Here is an 18734-nt window from a genome sequence, read left to right on the forward strand (position 1 = left end):
ACTACCGAGAAGGCCCTCTGCCTGGTTCCCTGTAGCCTCACTTCTTGCAATGAGGGAACACTTGAGATCTGTATTTTCAGGACCCACCTGACCTTTATGATTTAAAGCTGTTTTAAACTGTTTTAGATACCGTGTTGTGATGTTGTGACCTGCCTCAGGGCGAGTGACAAATCGCCACCACAACAGGTGGCGCATGCAGCCCACGGACCAAACGCAGACTTACGTAAATGAGGCCGGAGAAGTATCTCTCTCTGAGGTTGTGCAGGACGGAGGCTTCGTTGAGGCAGGTCAGCTCGGCCATGTCTTCCACCTTGGAGAACTTGGGGGGGTTCATCTTCTGGATATCATCCTTGCTGCAAGTCACCTTCCTCCCATTCTCCGCTAGCTCCACCAGCACCTCGTCCCCTTTCTCCTCCTTGATGCTCGCCGCCTCGAACCCATGCTTCTCGGATGGGATCCACACGAGCTTTTTGGCCGACCAGTCCGCCTGCGCCACCGTGCTGTTGAGGATGTTCTTGTCCACAAAGAGGAACTTCTCGTCATCGCTCAGCTGGCCTTTCTGTGCCATTTTGACTTAATGGGCACCTGAGAGAAATAGTTTTTTAAAAAAGTTTTAAAATTATTGTTGTTATTATTATTATTAATTGAATTTATATACAGTGGTACCTTGGGTTAAGTACTTAATTTGTTCTAGAGGTCCGTTCTTAACCTGAAACTGTTCTTAACCTGAAGCACCACTTTAGCTAATGGGGCCTCCTGCTGCCGCCGCGCCGCCGGAGCCCGATTTCTGTTCTTATCCTGAAGCAAAGTTCTTAACCTGAAGCACTATTTCTGGGTTAGCGGAGTGTGTAACCTGAAGTGTATGTAACCCGAGGTACCACTGTACTGCCCTATACCAGGGGTCTCAGGGCAGTTCACAGAATAAAATCAAGATATAAAACCACAAAATACATAATGAAAATAAAAACAACCCAATAGCCCCCCCCCCAAAAAAAGAAGAACATATTTTAAAAGGGCATAGGATGTAAATCAACCAAAGGCCTGGTTTAAAAGGAATGTTTTTGCCTGGGGCCTAAAGGTATGTAATGAAGGCACCAGGCAAACACCCCTGGGGAGAGCATGCCACAGATGGGGAGCCACTGCAGAGAAGGCCCCGTTCTCGTGTTGCCACCCTCCAGACCTCTCGAGGAGAAGGCACACGAAGGAGGGCCTCAGAAGATCATCTCAAGGGCCGGGTAGGTTCATATGGGACAAGGCGGTCCTTGAGGTATGGCGGTCCTGAGCTTTTTAAGGCTTTCTAGGTCAAAACCAGTACTTTGAACTGGGCCCAGAAACTAATTGGTAGCCAGTGCAGTCAGACCAGGATCGGTGTAATATGCTCAAACCGTCTTGCTCCAGCAACAAAAAATAATTTTGCACAACTTAGTTCACCAACCTGGTGCACACTCCAGGTGCTTATGACTACAAGCCCCATTACTGTAGCTGGGATGGCTCAATCGGCAGAGCATGAGTCTCTTAATCTCAGGGTCGTGGGTTTGAGCCCCGTGTTGGGCAAAAGATTCCTGCATTACAGGGGGGTTGGTCTAGATGACTCTGGTGGTCCCTTTCAGTTCTATGATATTCTTCTTTTATGTTTATTAAGTGTTTGGGGGGAAACCTAATAAACTTTTCAAGTCCATCGGGACGGAAAACAATCACGATGAATTATGGAGGAGCATTAAGATATTTAACATGGATATTTCAAACCATTCAATCTCTCCAAAGCTTTCTGTGTATTTGTGAGCTTGGTCCTCTCTGTACAAGAGGAAAAGGTTGCCAAGAGGCAACAGAAGGATAATGGGTCGAATTTCTCTTTGGCGGCACGTAAATGAGACGTCTGTTTTTCTGCTAGTCCAACAGTTCAAACACCGGCATGGCCATCTTAAGTCTTTATGAGATACCCGCTTCTTTCTGAGATAGCAACACATTGTTGAGAGGGAGGGTGTCTTGTGCGATGTGGCCTTCACAGCCACGAGCGCCGCTTCAGCATATTTTGAAATTTATTTGCTTTATTAATTAAATCTGCAGCCTGCGCTTGGGGTTTTCTCTTTTGAAAGTAGGACCTACGCCACACAAACTGTCGCTGAACGGAGTGGGAGGGGGGGTGGCCGAAAGAGATTGCCTGGCCGCCTTCCTTTTAAACTGACCGAGCTTCAAAGGCGAACCCAGATCCCCGTAACTAAAGAGTCCAAGTCGTTTGCAAAGCTCCCTGGATCTGTTTGCGAGAGGTCCACGTAGGCTACCATATATGGGCATGTTCTGCTCATTACTAGCCGATCGGCCAAAAAAGAAAAAAAGGAAATCCAACGATAACAAGTTCAAAACAAATACCTTTTAGGGAATAACGAAGTCCTTTGCCATGTCGGGCAATTAAAAAAATGGTACCGTTCGTGTCTGAGACAGCGTGGCTGATGAGTCTAATCAGACAAGTCAATATTTTGAGGAGGGCAGGACCTGAGGGGGCCACCGTCAAGAAGACACTGGGAATTAACGCGTCTCTCAAAACCTCGACTTGCATGTTTGGTGCCGAGTTAGCGAAAGAGAGGCGTTTTTCGGACAGATGGTTTTTGCCCTCAGTGTTTTTTGAGGTTCTTTTCTCTCACAGATCTGTCCTCCCTTGCAGGGTGGATTTTGCTAGCCGCTTCAAGCAAGCACCTGGTTTGGGGGGGGGGTGCTCCTGAGGCAAATTTGCATATGCTAAGGTAAGCTAATTTGCCTCTGGGCAAATTAAGATGGCAGGCAGCTGGGGTCTTGCCAGCTTTGCAAGTGCGCCCGGCCGCCCTGTAAACAAAGTAATAAAAAGAGAGAGAGAGAGTTTTTACAAAAGAGAGGGGAAAGAGAAGGAGATCATGCCTCTGATGTACTCCCTGACAATGCTCTTGTTCTGAGCCACTGTTTAATAACGGGCACATCGGCCATTATGCAACGTATTTAAAGGAATATCCTAGCATTTGAATAGTTATGGTTTCCCCAGCCCAAAGGATCCTGGGAACTGTAGTTTGTTGTGGGTGCTGAGAGTTGATTGGAGGCCCCCTATTCCATGCACATCCCAGCTACAAAATCCACAGTGTTTTCACAATTAATCCCTCTTCGAGGGGAACACGGGGAACTGTAGCATTGTGAGAGGAATAGGAATCTCCCAACAATTCTCAGCGCCCTTAACAAACTACAGCTCCCAGGTTTATTTGTGGGAAGCCATGACAGTTAAAGTGGCATCACAGAGCTTCAAGTGTTTAGTGTGGATGTGGCGGAGGATTACACAAAATGAATCTTTTAGGTGTGCTTCAGGTGCTACACTTTTCAAGTGTGCAACCTAAAAAGAATTTAATGAATGAAGGAGAAAAACACACACCAGTTTGTTTCTGGGCCCAATCCAAGGTGCTAATGTTAGCCTTTAAAGCCCCAAGCAGCTCAGGCCCTGAATACCTGAAAGGCATACCCTCCAACATTTCTCTGATGAAAACAGGGAAGTCCCATTCCCTAATGATAATTTATACCCTGCACATCTTAATGGGTTGCCCCAAGCCACACTGGGCAGCTTCCCACATATATAAAAGCATAAAACATAAATGAAAACAACAACTTCCCTAAACAGGGCTGCCTTCAGACGGCTCGGGGGTTGGATAACTCCACACCCTCCAACATTTCTCCAATGAAAATAGGGATGCCCTAAGGAAAAGCGGGACATTTTGGGATCAAATCAGAAACCGGGACGGCTTCTCTAAATCAGGGACGTCCCTGGAAAATAGGGATACTTGGAAGGTCTGCCTAAAAGACTACATCCTTCCCTACAGAAACCTGAAATGTATATTTTTAAGACCCACCCTAGTCCGATTGCAAATGACTTTATCTAATTTCAGTCTCGCATTTTTACCTGCTGCATTTTTACCCCTGCCCTGCCTGACAGGGTTGTTGTGGGGGTTATATGAGGGGGGGCCACATAGGCCCCCTTGAGTGCCCCCTTGAGCAAAAGGAGAGCCATCAATGCAGTAAATATATAACAAAGAGTGGCTGCAGCTTCTTGTCAATGGGGACCTCAGCTGCAAGCCCTGCTGTGGCCATGTAACAGCGTGTGGAGTCGCCCTTGTGTCGAGCGCATAGAAGGCTTGTGAGCATCATCTGCTACGACCCCCAAGGCTGTCGCTTTCCTTTACTGCCATCTACTGACTTTCCCCTTACTTTGATTTGAAGCTTTAAGACTTTCCTTTGCCTTATTTGTCCTTCTGAGGATGAAACAAAACAAACCAGGAACCAAATGTCACCAGAAAAAAAAGACGCCCTTGGAGCTGCCTCAGCTCCTTCTGGACAGATCTGACTTTTTAACCTTTTAAAAACCAAAAGGAAAAAAGAAAAAAAACAGGTTTTTGCTTGACTGTGACCACCTCTCCTGTAAGGTAGGGCCTTATCACGCATGACAACGAAGGGATGGGGTGAAGGGGGGGGGGAGAAAGAAAGCCAATTCAGTTTACGTTTAAAGGCGACCTTGACAAATGCACATTTGCAGTGCAGTCTTCCAACCAAGCAGTGTTAGGATAAAGTATGCACCTATTAGTGAATATTATGTGTATATTTGTCAACGCTGCATGCAAGAAATGTGTTTATTCTGAAAAATCAGCACAAAAACGCTGAGGATTTTTGGGGGGGCTGAAAATTGTTGCAGAGGAACAGAGAACTGAATTTAGGGGGGAAATGAGAAACTAAGAAAACTGAAAATTGATAGATACTCTCATGCCTGCTGACAGCCTTCCCCAACTTGTTGCCTGCCAGATTTTATTGGACTCCAACTCCCACCGGTCCCAGCCTTCATGTCCGGTGGTTAAGGAGGCTGGGAGTTGTAGTCCAACAAACTCTGAAGAACGACAGGTCAAGGAAAAGCTGGTATTTATGCCGCAATCCAAGATCAAACGAGTAGATGGCTTGAATACATTTGCACCAAGATCTCCGATTCATTAGGGGAATTTGAACCATCCGTGGGACTCATTCATCACTGTAATAACTGGCAACAAATCCTCTCTCATGTCAGTAGCTTGTTAAAAGGCAATTTGCCAAGATGAAAAATGTCAAAATTCAGTTACCTGCCATGAATGATTTCTCAGCATATGTTTTCTTTTTAAGAAAGCTGCAGCTGAATCTCTGCTCCTTAAAGCCTCGTATAACATAATTAACCCTGCAAAGATTTTCATTCTTAACCTTGTTCCTATAAATGAATGGCACACTTTACACACCTTGCCTCTGAGTGGTTTTGGTAAGAACAATTACTTAGCCATTTAAGAATATTACACCCTTCCTCCTTACAAATTGCATTTGTTAAAATAAAATAAAAAACCACCCTAAAAAAAAGCAGTAGCAAATCTCCAGGAAGCTCAGCACACTGGGAACCCACCTGCTAAGAAAGTTCTATATGCCAAGCCATGGCGGTTTCTACATCTGCCCCAAAGGAAACTTCCTAACTGCATCTTACAAAGAGGAGCAATTAATTTCAGGCTGATAGCAGAGCTCGCTTTGAACTCACAGCAGCGCTGGCTTAAGCAAGAGAAATCATTTGCTGTCAAAAAGAGTACTTACAGGGGTCCAATTGGGAAAGCAGAAAATGTCTTGGGAGAGTCCGGAACTGATACTGCTAACAGCTGGGGCAGACCAAGGCTGCTCTCCCTCTGCAACCTCCCTATATAGAGGCGGACTGACTCCCATGGGGAGGGTCCCCAAAGACCGCCCCCTGCTGGAAAACCCTGACAGTACCTGGGGGGGGGCTAACAAATAAAGAAACTGTCTGTACATTCTTAGGTTGTTTTAAGCTGTGGCTAAAACAGATCTCATTACCACCTCCCCATAAATTGGGGTTTCTGTCTTTTGTTCGTCGTGGCTTGCGGGAGAAGTTTGTGTGATGTCTCCGAAATTATCAGACTCCTCTCTCACGCTCACTTTTTAATAAGCCATTTCCCAGAAATAATGGAGGGGGGTTATTTGGTCTGCAAAGCAGCAATATGACCCTTCTCAACCCCTTCTTGATTTCTCATGTCTCTGGGTTTACAGCAAAAGTAGGAGAGAGAGAGAAAAAGAGAAGCATCAGTTAGGAAGGATTAAGAGTGGAGACTCCCAAATTTTCTCCCTTGCCATAAAAACAGTGTTATCTCTCATCGGCCTTTTGATGTCCGGCTCAAAACATAAGAGCAAAGTATGCTCATTTCCATGAGAAGGGTCCCTTCCATGGAAGTGGGAGGGGGAGACGAAAGGTCCCTCTTCCCAAGCCAAGCCAAGCCCTGGAAGGAGAGGTCTCCCCACATCTCCCACGTGTTTATGTAACATTTGGGAACCTTGGGCCGTTTTAAGCCTGGCCTGTCTCTGGGGAGTGAAAGGGTCGTTTTTTTCCCAGCTCCTGCCCCAACCAGCTCTCCGCCAAAGCGGCTGTTTTGCAGGGAATCCCAGCCTCCTGAGAAAGTACTGCACATAATTTATATATATAAATACCTCCCTCTGTCCTTAAATGGGAAAAGATAACTGTTAAATGGCTTGTGGCATTGGAGTGTGGGGGGAGCAGGGGGGAAAGAGGGAGGGAGGGAGGGATGGAGGGAGGATGGAATGGGTGCCTCCGGTGTTGTGGAAAGAAGAAGAGGCAGGCAGGACCAGCTGGCAGAGGAGGAATGAAGGACAGAGGTGCCTGCATCCAGCTTTGGGGAGGGAGGAATCTGGTCCTCATCAAGGCCAGCAGAAGTTTCAAAAACAAAACAAAATTCTATGCGTTCAGACTTCCAAACTCTCTCTCTCTCCCTCTCTCTGTGCGTCTCCCTTGCCTGGGCCTGGGCTTCTCAGACATCCCAAAAAGGGAATGCGAGGATCCTCCAGGAATTCCCATCAACATACCGGATACAAAATGCCCCACTTGCAGCAGCAGCAGCCTAAATATGGAGCCCCATGTCAAAAGCAGAGGACCGATGGACCGGGGTGGGCGGGCAAGGAGACGCAAAGAGTTTTGCAGGAACCAAAGGTGGAGGAGTTCTTGAGACGCAGCAAGGCTTGCTAACTTATGCAGGAAGTTGCCGTGGACCACCAGGCCAGGACTGCGTCTGCATTGAGCAGAAGCGGTTCCTGAGTTTTCACAGCAAAGGATCTTTCCCAAGTCCTACCTGTAGGTAATCCCTTGGTCCATCTGGGACAAGTCACTTGATCTATACTCACCTGGGCCCAAAGAAACACAACCGCCACCCTTCTCTTCCCCGTTTGACCCTGAACTTCTTCTCAACGTCACCACAGCGATCCTTTATTTAATAGCCCAGCAATGTTATCCATAACCGTCATGGTCCTATGCCTTTGCTTTTCTGTTAATGCCTTTGCAAAATGCTTGTTTTGAAACTCTGCACAAAAAGTATTTTTGAAAGAGTCCATCTAGCTCAGTACTGTCCACACGGATTGGCAGCAGCTCTCCAGGCAGAGAATCTGAGCTGGAGAGATCAGGGAATGAAGCTGGTACCTTTGGCGTGCAAAGCAGGGGCTCTGACACTCCCTCCCAAAATAAAGGAAGATTCTAGCCTTCCTTGTGCAGACTTAAATAGAGCAGAGTTAAATAGGAATACAGTGGTACCTCTGGTTAAGAACTTAATTCGTTCCAGAGGTCCGTTCTTAATCTGAAACTGTTCTTAACCTGAGGTACCACTTTAGCTAATGGGGCCTCCCGCTGCTGCCACATGAATTCTGTTCTCATCCTGAAGCAAAGTTCTTAACCCGAGGTCTATTTCTGGATTAGCGGAGTCTGTAACCTGAAGCGTCTGTAACCCGAGGTACCACTGTATAGGAGGAGCTATCTTTCACCAAGTTGGAAAATAGAATCATAGAGTTGGAAGGGAACCCTGAGGGTCATCTAGTCCAACCCCCTGCAATGCAGGAATCATGACTAAAGAATCCATGACAGATGGCCATCCAACCTCTGCTTAAAAACCACCAAGGGAGGAGAGTCCACCACCTCCTGAGGGACTCTGTTCCACAGTCAAACGGCTCTTACTGTCAGAAAGATGTTTAGTTGGAACCTCCTTTCTTGCAACTTGGATCCATTGTTTTTTCGGGTCCTACCCTGGTCCAGAGAGACCAGGGTTACGTAGACCTGGATTGGCAGCATGGTGCCTAGAGACACCACCAGGTGTTCCCAGGGCCCCTTCCCCTCTACACATACGCACACTGAAATTAGGCATGGGATTATAGCCTTCCATTGTCTCCAACTCCAGGCTTTTCTCAAGCCTAACAGATGCGGAGAGGTGAGACTAGCCTTCTTGCAATTCTCGCATTTCGCCTATGCTTTCCAAGTAGCTCATTCCCCCTCCCAACCTTAGGGTTTTGAAAACCACTTTTTCCAAACTCAATAGCTGGCCAGGGATGGAGTGTAAGCATGTACATGCAGGGTTGCTGCACATGAACAATGCCCATAACACTCCCTTTGGCTTTCAGGTTTGTTCATGGGCCCCGCAAAAGGTTGAAGACCCCTAGTCCACACTGACCCACTTCAACCCTCCGGGTTTTCAGACTGAGGTTTTTCCCTGGAGATGCCAGGGCTCTGGAGCCAATGTTCTCTGCCACTGAGCTATGGGCCATTCTGTCCCGTGGTGCTACCCTCAACGATGGCTAATGGAAGGTCCTTCCCAAGGCCAGAGAGCTCTGCTGTCCTAGTCTTCTCTTCCTAAAAGATGCCAGGTATTTGGAGGTGATGGACATCACGGCTGAGACACACTGCCAGGAAGGATGTACGAAACTGGGCTGGGTGGAATCATAGAATTGATTGGAAGGGTCATCTGGTTCAACACTCTACAGTGCAGGAATCTGCAGGTGGCCCATATGGGAATCGAACCCGTGACCTTGGGGTTATCAGCACCACGCTTTCACCAACTGAGCTAACTGGCTCCACACTGCATCTTCTGAAGCAGTTTTGGATGTCGCAAAAGCCCAGAACTGCAAAGAGAAACGAGGGACTCAAAAAAACAACCCTCCATTTATGCAAACTAGGAGAAAGCACCTTCTGGCCAAGTTTTCAAGTTATTGCTTTGTAAAGCTGAATGCCCCCTTCGAAAGAGCACGCAACCCGACTGTAGCAACCACCTTAAAACAAGGCTCTGTGGTGCTCTCCCTGGAAGAGTTATAAAGCTTGTTTCGTAACTATCTGCACCTCTCAATGGTCGTAGCTTAAAAAGGAGTGGAAATTATTTCCCATTCTTTGCGTTCACGTACATCCAGAGGCTGCTGGCAGACAAGTGCGCCTAACAGAACAAAGAGTGGCAGATGATTTATGGGGCGATATGGAGCTGAGCTGGAAAGCTTGAGGACGATTCATTGCAGGGGCTGAGGGCATGCAGGTCCACAATGAAAGAGAAGCGGAACGCAAGTGTGTTAAATAAAAATCAACACATCCAGCCGTGGCCTGGAAGCTGAGCTCACTTACCTGTGTGTGGACCCTCTAGTTGATGCTGGAGTCTACAGGACTAGGACGGCTTCAAGTTTAAGTCGGGCAGCTTAGGGAGATGGTGAGCTGTGCCATCAGAGCAGAACACCAAGCAGAGCCGAGTAGCAATTGCCAAGGTCAAGCGATTCCGCCCTCAGATGCCAGCTCTGTTCAGATGGGCAGCTGAAAAGTGCGGCTGGGTGATTTGAAAGCATCACGTGTCAATGCTTGACTGAGGCTTGCCGAAATCTCTCAGAAGAGGGCCTCTCGCTGCTGGCATCAGAGGGGAAACCCCTTGCCCAGTTCTACAGACAAGATGGTGCAGAGAACAGGCTGGTGGTGTTCCTCCTCACCAGGTCTGCACAGATCCTAGATGGTGGGTGGGCAAGTACAAGGGGCTTCTGTAGACCAGTGTTCTTCAACAGATGCTGTTGGACTAAACCAGGCATAGGCAAACTCCGGCCCTCCAGATGTTTGGGACTACAATTCCCATCATCCCTAGCTAACAGGACCAGTGGTCAGGGATGATGGGAACTGTTGTCCCAAACATCTGGAGGGCTGGAGTTTGCCTATGCCTGGACTAAACCAAATGTATTGTTCTGCTTCCCTTTGGGCCACATCAGTGAGGCAAAGGGAGGGTCTTGTCATCTGGGCAGCCCAGGACCTCCAGACACATTGCCCAGGCTTGCACCCTGGGGAGGTCACTTCAGCACTGCTAACACAGTAGTTTGACTTCACCCCCGGAGGTGCACTCCGCTGTCTCTCAAGACAGACAGGTGCCAACAACAATTCCCATCAGCCCCAGCCAGCTTAGCCATTGATGAGGGATGATGGGAGTTGTAGTCCAACAGCATCTGACTGCAGACCCAAGGTTGGGGAACTCTAAAACTTAAAACCCAAACTACTCATGACATCAGCTACCGTAGCATGGGGTGGCTCCTCCTGAACAATCCCCTCCTGGCAATTATGACATTTATATCACATCCTTCCTCCCAGGCTGGCACACATGGTCCTTATCCTCCCACCTGATTTTATCTTGCAACAAACCAGGGAGGCCAAGATACAGGGGAGCCTCCTGGGGAGATTCAGGGCTGAGTGAGGATTTGAATCCAGACCTCCCAGTTTGCAACGTGAAGCGAAAGACAAGGTGGCCCTCCTTCCTAATTCAGTGTACAGAAGCCAGCCTGACTGGCAGCTGAAACTTAACTTTTAACACTGGCAACAGGCTAGCTTTAGGGGGCAAGGGGCAAGCACTACAAGACGCACAGAGTTTCCCTTTGGCAGACAGGCACCACCAGGCCTCCTTTCCCTCAACAGCCATTCTATCAGACTGCCAGGGGCGGGGGGGAGAGATGGGAAGCAGAAGGCTCCCCCAGGCATCTCCTTACCCCTGCACTATGCAAGTTGGTTGTTATAGGAACCACCACTTAAGAAATGGTGCCCGAGTTTGCATTTCCTCCCCTCCCCTCCTCTTCCCTCCCCATCCCTTTTCCCTTCTGTGCCATGGGTTGTTTTGTTTTTTTAGATTGGAAGCCTTTATGCCGCAGGCACCCACAGGATCAGAGCAGGTTCGAAGAAGAGCAAAGGGGAGCAGTCTCAAAGGAGGATTCCTAACGAAATGGAACAGCATCCTGAGCAGCTGGCTGAACTGGAGACAATCCCAGAGCAGTCTTGTTGCAGCTGGTAAAACACCTTGGCAGAAGACCAATCCAGGGAAGGACTGGGGGTGAGGCAGGGGTGTCCAGTTATAGGAAAGAATATTCCTGATGAGTACAGTGGACGCTTGGGTTGCGAACGCGATCCATGCAGGATGCACGTCCGCAACAGTGCACCTGCACAGTGCATCTGCGCACGTGTGGGTTGCAATTCGGCACTTCTGCACATGTGCAACTGCCAAAACCCAGAAGTAACCCGTTCCGGTACTTCCAGGTTTTGGCGGTCCGCAACGTGAAAAAACCTGAAGCGTCTGTAACCCGAGGTATGACTGTATTAGCTCTGACACCAAAGGGTGCTCTCTTTAAAGAAAGGGCTGGGCAGAAGGAACAGTAGAACATTAATTCAAGTAGCAAGTTGTTACACACATAATCAATGCAAGTTTCCTGCCAGAGAGTGGCAGGGAGGTCACGAGCCGTTTCTGGAAAATCAGGACTTGCCATCAGCTGACTAAGGTGTTCCTCCTAGAGAAAGATGGAGAGGTTTCTCAGGAAATGAACATTAATCCAATTCCTCAGGGGAGATGCTTGCTGGAGGCTGCCTCCACTCCTGTCTCAAGTTCATTAAGGCTAAATAAGGTTGTCTGCTTGCATTAGATATAGTTGGGAGTTCTGGAGACCAATTAGGCTTGCACCTATCAATCTGCATAATGGGGTCATATTACTGTGAGGACATTCCCCTGAACCGCAGCTACTATGGGAGAGGATATTTGGCACGAACCAGTGAGGTTTCCTCTGACACTTAGGTTGAACTACAGTAGCTTTCTCCAATTCCTTGCAATGGTGCTGCCCTCACTGCTTGAAGAAAAGCAAAAGCAAAAGCAAAATATCTTGGGGCATATGCAGAGTGCCAGTTGCAACAGAGATTCTTGGTAACACAAGGAGGGCTGGTGTTACCCACAATATAGAGAAACGATACCATTGCTAGCTGAGACTTGCAGATAAGCTTACACAAGAAATAGTACTTTCCAGGCTCAAAGTGTAGAATCTAACCTGAGTTTCTGTGCCCCCGCCTCCCAGAAAATACAGCAGTGTCAAGTGGAATGCCCGCTTCACTTGTTCTGCAAAACAGACATCATAACTTTGTTGCAGGCTCAAGTTTCTATCTAGCCACTGAACTCCAACCATCTGAGCACTGAAGGTCAGTTTTCCCAGCCATTCAGACCCAAAAGCACATCTCATGAAAGGGGCTTTTGTAAAGCAATAAATGATATCGGGGGACAATCATCCTTCAGCCAGGCAAGCAGAAAAAAAGAAGATTACTACATGTTCAGTGTTATTGCTTAAAAGCAGACTGATGCAATATGAAATGCAGTATGCCAACTTTCTAGCCTCTAAGGAAAAAAAGTGTATGTGTAAGAAAAAGAAACTATTGTGCCTAAAACTGCACAGATCCTTGTGGGGCCAGGGAGGGGGCACACTTTCCTAGAAAGTAAGTGACAACATAGTTTTAGGCCTCAATCCTAGACAGCCACAGCCTGAGTGAGGAAAAGCATGTATGAGGACCAAAGTGTTTTGAAAGTTCCAGCTTCATGGGAATGGCAAGCTGCTGTTCCATTTTGAAGCGGGTCAGTTTGATGATGATGGTGATAAATTTATTATTATTATTATTATTATTATTATTATTATTATCTGTACCCTGCCCATCTGACCAGGTTGCTCCAGCCACTCCAGCTACAGTAAAAACCCATGAAATGCCTTCTGTTGTGTACAGAAAACTTCCCCTTGTCCAGAGCTAGTCTGATACAGGTTTCCTTTGCGTGTGTCTCTTAAAATTATTCCTGTGAGCATGCCAGATCAGATAGCTAAGCTAAGTACTTCACTAAAGCACAGGCAGCTGCAGCTACTGTAACTCACAATAGAACAGAAGAAATGTTATATATGTGTTGGATTTGAGCTGGCTAGCCATCATTAATCTACACCCTGTCTGAGGGCGTTTCCTAACCCAACCTTACATTTTACTCCCCTCTAAAGTGACAATTGCCCCCCAAAGAAGCCTGAATGTTTGTGAGCATTCCATGACATCACAGCATTTGCTCAGCCAAGGGTGGCTTGGGAGAGCTGTTAGCTGATCACTGTATTCTTCCTATTTTACATATAGATCTTAATTTTTATCCTCTTTTCTGATTGCAAATTTTGCCAAATGAGAAGAAGAAGAAGAAGAAGAAGAAGAAGAAGAAGAAGAAGAGGAGGAGGAGGAGGAGGAGGAGTTTGGATTTGATATCCTGCCTTTCACTGCCTTTAAGGAGTCTCAAAGCGGCTAACATTCTCCTTTCCCTTCCTCCCCCACAACAAACACTCTGTGAGGTGAGTGGGGCTGAGAGACTTCAGAGAAGTGTGACTGGCCCAAGGTCACCCAGCAGCTGCATGTGGAGGAGCGGGGAAGCGAACCCGGTTCACCAGATTACGAGTCTACCGCTCTTAACCACTACACCACACTGGCTCTCAGTGTGAGACCAGGGAGAGCAACCTGCCCTCAATCATAACACTGCAGTGCTGCTCCAATGAGGAGAAGCAGCTAGGAGCTCAAGTCTTTTATCCTACTGCACCCAAAATTTCAATATTGGCTTGTAGGCAGTGCTTAAACCAGAGTTTCCTAGTTTGGATGTCACAAGAAACTGTGGTTAGGAAATCAGGAAGTCTCTACTCAATCAGGGCATGTGAGAAGAGGAAGGAAAGGCAGAGCACATAAGCTCAACAGCATTACATCTGCACCAAACCCCTAGCTTGGTCCTAAATCTATATAATATCCTTAGCTGAAGATTAACACTGTTCTTTGCTGAACACCGGGAAACACTTCAGGCTTGCAGGGAAGACTGAAACATTTCCTAAAATAACATGATCCCATTTCTGTACAGTAATTGCTAACATCAATTATTGTGGAAAGTCCCTATCGTTGTTGTGAAAAGTCCCTATTTCCACCACATCAGGATTCAATTATCAGACACCCTCGCAAGTCAAAGTTTAAGGCAAATTATCTTTTATTCATGTACAAAGAACCAAAAATAGAATTCAGTATGACACTGAGCTGGAACGCTGGATGCTTTTAATTTTTAGACCCCGGACCCACCTATAGCCCAAACCTGCTTCCCCCCCCCTTTATTTACTATTTATGATGCCATGAAAATAAATGGATTCTGACCCACCAAGAGAAGATTGATGCTGTAAAACTGTCACAGTTTCTTATGTTTCCACACTAACATATCCCTCCTTTTACCAACAATATACCTTGAACTAGAACTGTAGGGGAAACCACAGCACAAAGCTGATTAGAAATGTCACTTCTACAAAATAGTCCTTACCCATTTTACCAATCAATCTTTAAAACTTTGCACAGTAACAAATAAACACCTGCTGTGCATTAAAGACCCATGATGGTTTATTTTATCTGTTTACCCCGTGAACTCAACAGATCTTCAAGCTTTGGGCCGGCTATGCATCCTGGCTCCGCAGCGGCGCCTGAGAATTAAAACAAAGACAATGGAGGAGTTTGGATTTGATATCCCGCCTTTCACTCCCCTTCAGGAGTCTCAAAGCGGCTAACATTCTCCTTTCCCTTCCTCCCCCACAACAAACACTCTGTGAGGTGAGTGGGGCTGAGAGACTTCACAGAAGTGTGACTGGCCCAAGGTCACCCAGCAGCTGCATGTGGAGGAGCGGGGAAGCGAAACCAGTTCACCAGATTACGAGACTACCACTCTTAACCACTACACCACACTGGCTCTCAGTGGAAGGGAGGAAGTTGCAAAGCCCAGAAGGCACCGCAATGAAAGCTCTCTCTCCAGTTGCCATCAACATTGATTCCAACAATGATGGAGTTTTGAACCTCCAAAGCAAATCTTAACAACATGGCCAATTCATGTAGGACTGGAGCGTTTATGCCCCTCCATACATTGCTGGACTACAACTCCCATTGTCCTTTGCTGGCTGGGGCCGATGGGAGTGAAAATCCAACAACATCTGGAGAGCATCAGATTCTCCATCTTAATTCAGGAGGAAGTAGACCCCAAGGTGGCCAGGTTTTACGTTTGGTTATGTCTCAGTACCAATGACAATGTGTGCCAGTGTCAGAACAGTAAAACTTCTCTTTCCCTTGAAAGTAAAGTTTATTTGCAAGCCCCACTCGGGTTGGCAAAGCTATGGTTCAGAATTTTTTTGGTCTTCCAACTCCAATCAGACTTTGCTGGCACAGCCCAGAGATTATGGGAGTTGTAGTCCAACAACATTTGGAGAACTATAGGTTAAACACTCCTGCATTATATACACTCCCACACACCCTAACCAAACCATACCCATTTGACTCCTTTCGTTGGTTGGTTCGAAACCTGTAACGAAGGTGCTCTGGGGAATGTATTGCAGACCTTTTCTTCATTACCATGTAACAGCTGGTTTATAATTCCATACAGAAGTGGCCTGTTAAAAAATGGGGGGGAAATGTTGAATAGAGAGAGCTGAAGAAACAAGGGGCAAAGGATCATTAGCCACTCCCATTTATTTCAGTGGAACTTGCACAGGGGGAATCTTTGCTGGACTATGCTTGCAGATTTTCAGCAAAGAACAAACAATTGCCATATGATTGTAACTCAGAAGCAAGGCCCTCTGGGTCCAAGGAAATTGACTTCCTTGTAAGCACTCTTTGGAGGCACACTTACAGCATAATCTTATCTACTCAGAAGTAGACTTATTGAACTGCACGGGACTTTATTCCTAGGTAAGTATGTATAAGATTATAGCTTTAGCAATTTATCATAGAGCCCCTGAAGTGTAGGAAAAACATTATATGTGTTGTCCTGCACATATATGATTAAGAATGTATTCATCATATATCAACACTTAAGGCATTCAAAATCAAGAGGGAGTTTATAGAACGAGAAGATATGGACTATGTCATCTTACACTGATCTGCTGTTTGGATCTTCAACTATATTTAATTCATTAACAAGAAATTCTCTGTCCAACGGAACTTCAGGCTGGCCAGATTCTGAAAAACAGAACATGTGAACATTAAATCTTCCCAATCCTTTCTGAACTCAGATTCATAGAATCATAGAATTGCAAAAGTTAAAAGGGACCCCAAGGGTCATCTAGTCCAACCCCCTGCAATGCAGGAATTGTATGTACCTAGCTATTTTAGTAACCCCCATCACACATAGCTCGCAAACAAATCACTATTCATCAGCCACAAATCTCCATCCACCCAGAGACACATTTCTGTAGGACTGTAACTTCTGTGATTTCCATTTCCATATTCATTATTTATTGGACAGTATCCATGCAACAGAGAAAAGGAAATAGGAAAAAGGCTCACCTGCTGTTAGAACAGATGAAGCATATTTGTATTTGTTGAACTCCAAGTATTCACGGATCAGTTCGTTGATTAAAAGGTTCTCATGGGACAAGGATGGCCGTGGTTCGCTTTGGTCATCCAGCGCGTTGAAAACTTCAGCTCTGATCCTTGCTTTGATCTGTCCCAGTGTACCTCTCTTCTCCAGCGTGTCTGTTAAAACTAGGGAGTACAAAACCAGGCAGCTTTTCTATTAACTAGAAACCCAGTTGTAGCTGTTCCAAGTGCGAAAACAAACAAACATATCCCCCCCCCAAAAAAAGAAAGAACAACCAACAATAGCTAAGCCTTTAGTTCTCATAAGCTGCATTGGACGGAAGCTAAGTTTCATTAGAAATGCTGGACATTTAAAAAAATTGCAAATTAACAAAGAAGAATGAGATTTTCGTCTTTTTGTAAAGCAGACAGAATTAAATATGCTTCCTTGTTGGCATGATAAAACGTCTCCCCATCAAGTCCATGACAGGCAGCCAGGCAACAGGTGCAGCACCCCACAACAGAATAGCAGCTGCACCAGGTGAACTTCCACCTGCTATGCATCTCTTAAAGGCTTAGACGCAGAGCTGGGGGAGGGCAGACACCCCCCAGTGAAAAATAAGTTTAAAACAAGTGCCCCCCCTCCTCCGCGCCCCAAGACAAATGAAAAAGAATATTCCCGCTTCCCTTTACCTGCTTTCAACTCTGTTATGGTCGCCATCTTGGAAGGGGCAACCGGAGGCGGAAGTGGGAAGGGAGAAATAACCGAAAGTTCCCGGATATAAACACACCGGCTTCTCGGTCTCTAAGGCAACCTCGGACGCAAAGCACGCGTGCGCATTAGGGACTGAGGAGCGCACGCCTCCCTCCCCCCGGCGGCGTTATCTGCTCCCCACTGGCTGCGCGCTCAGCCAATAAGCTCATCGGGAACCGTTAACCCTTTCCTTTCCTCGGGCTTGGACTTTTTCCTTGGCGTGGAAAAAAAATTGCTGGTTTACTAGTGAACGCTAATAAATTCTTCCCTCCTTGCCCAACAGCATCCGTTGCTGCATGGAAGGCAGATGCTCAACAGGTGATGCTGTGCCCACCTTCCTTGCAGTTCCACGCTGGAAATAAATTCTCTACCTGTTGGACTTCTTACTTGTCCTGCAACCATTAAGGCTTAGATGCCTTAATGCGTGTCCTGGTTTGCAACCTTTTTTTGGATTACAACCCATTTTGGGGGGGATTACGAACAAATTTTATTTGGAGGCCCCATTGGCGAAAGTGCGCCTTGGGTTACAAACTGTTTTGGTTTACAAACGGACCTCCGGAACGGATTATGGTTGTAAACCAAGGTCTCACTGTAGTGGGTCAAGACCCACCAGTTGAATGCTGATGAGTCTAATTATTAACTTTTGACAGTTCCCAGTTCACATCTACGTTAGATAGCCCTAGGCCAGTGGTTTTCAACCAGTGCACTGTGGCACCCTGGGGTGCCTGACATGATAGTCAGGGGTGCTCCAGGCAACACTGCCCTCGGTCCCTCTTTCCCTCCCTCCTCGGATGCCCTCTCGCATCTCTGCCCCCCAAAGCTTTGTGCGGCTGCTTGCTTCACGTTCACATTTGGGCCGTCGGGCCACTAAGTCTGGGGGCATCCTTTTTCCAGGTCCCTGTGGGGTGACGTGAGGGGGCACTTCTCTTTGGGGCAGCGGGGGGGGCGGGCAGTGGATCAGAGACTGTGTTGTCGGCAGCTTCTGCCTGGAGAGCTCCCAAGGAGAGGGGGAAGAGGAGAGGAGGCTGAGGGAACACTCCACAAGGGAGGGTGTTTTGCAGGCAAGGGGTGACATAACTGGATTCTGAGGCTCGGAGCACGTTTCCCCACAGGGGAGCCACAGAAAGTTGGTCAAGGGAGCGGTACACTCAAAGAGGTTGAAAACCTCTGCCCTAGGCAGCTGTTTTCTATGTTGTACACTAGAGGGCAATGGTACATGCATGTGTTTATTATTGGCACGTTTTTTTTTTTTGTTAGCCATAGTCCTGAACATCCCATCTTCTACCTGTAACTATATAACTATATCTTCTTCTTCTTCTTCTTCTTCTTCTTCTTCTTCTTCTTCTTCTTCTTCTTCGGCTGGCTTGGCAAATAAAAAAGAAGAAAATCCCAAAATACAATCAATAAAATAATATTGGAAGGAAAAGAAGTAGAGAATCTGAAAGAAATTAGAAAAGGCTTTGTAAACTTTTATAAACAGTTATACAA

The 18734-nt window shown here is 46.7% G+C and overlaps 2 protein-coding genes across 8 annotated transcripts in view; both read right to left on the reverse strand.

Annotated features, from left to right (window-relative positions):
* The window catches only part of MYH11 (myosin heavy chain 11), a 109809-nt gene extending 100085 nt beyond the window's left edge, over positions 1-9724 (reverse strand). For 2 of the 7 annotated variants that reach the window (XM_083474114.1, XM_083474117.1), the window contains exons 1-2: positions 9461-9724; positions 224-585 (exon numbers count right to left, since the gene is read on the reverse strand). In XM_083474114.1, the coding sequence (XP_083330240.1) occupies positions 224-568 (345 nt within the window). In that variant the 5' untranslated portion in view covers positions 569-585; positions 9461-9724. Of the gene's footprint in view, positions 1-223; positions 586-2892; positions 2959-5604; positions 5921-9460 lie in introns of those variants that run through there. The other 5 variants (XM_083474113.1, XM_083474116.1, XM_083474112.1 and 2 more) reach the window with 3 other exon arrangements.
* A 4411-nt stretch (positions 9725-14135) lies between these two features.
* CEP20 (centrosomal protein 20) lies at positions 14136-17311 on the reverse strand. Its single transcript, XM_083474589.1, has 5 exons — positions 17186-17311; positions 16481-16678; positions 16069-16153; positions 15465-15585; positions 14136-14631 (listed from the first exon to the last, which is right to left on the reverse strand). The coding sequence occupies exons 1-5, from the start codon at positions 17211-17213 to the stop codon at positions 14605-14607; spliced, it is 459 nt and encodes a 152-aa protein (XP_083330715.1). The 5' UTR covers positions 17214-17311; the 3' UTR covers positions 14136-14604.
* Positions 17312-18734: the final 1423 nt, after the last annotated feature.

Source organism: Podarcis liolepis (assembly GCF_965112155.1).
Source record: "Podarcis liolepis genome assembly, chromosome: 14".
Lineage (NCBI taxonomy): Eukaryota > Metazoa > Chordata > Lepidosauria > Squamata > Lacertidae > Podarcis > Podarcis liolepis.

What these genes read in the sequence shown, in the direction of transcription:
- CEP20 (XM_083474589.1), bottom strand. Translation starts at nt 17,213, where the DNA reads ATGGCGACCATAACAGAGTTGAAAGCAG. An exon ending in CATAACAGAGTTGAAAGCAG is followed by an intron (nt 16,679 to 17,185) that starts GTAAAGGGAAGC and finishes TGTACTCCCTAG; the next exon opens with TTTTAACAGACACGCTGGAG. An exon ending in TTCATCTGTTCTAACAGCAG is followed by an intron (nt 16,154 to 16,480) that starts GTGAGCCTTTTT and finishes TCTGTTTTTCAG; the next exon opens with AATCTGGCCAGCCTGAAGTT.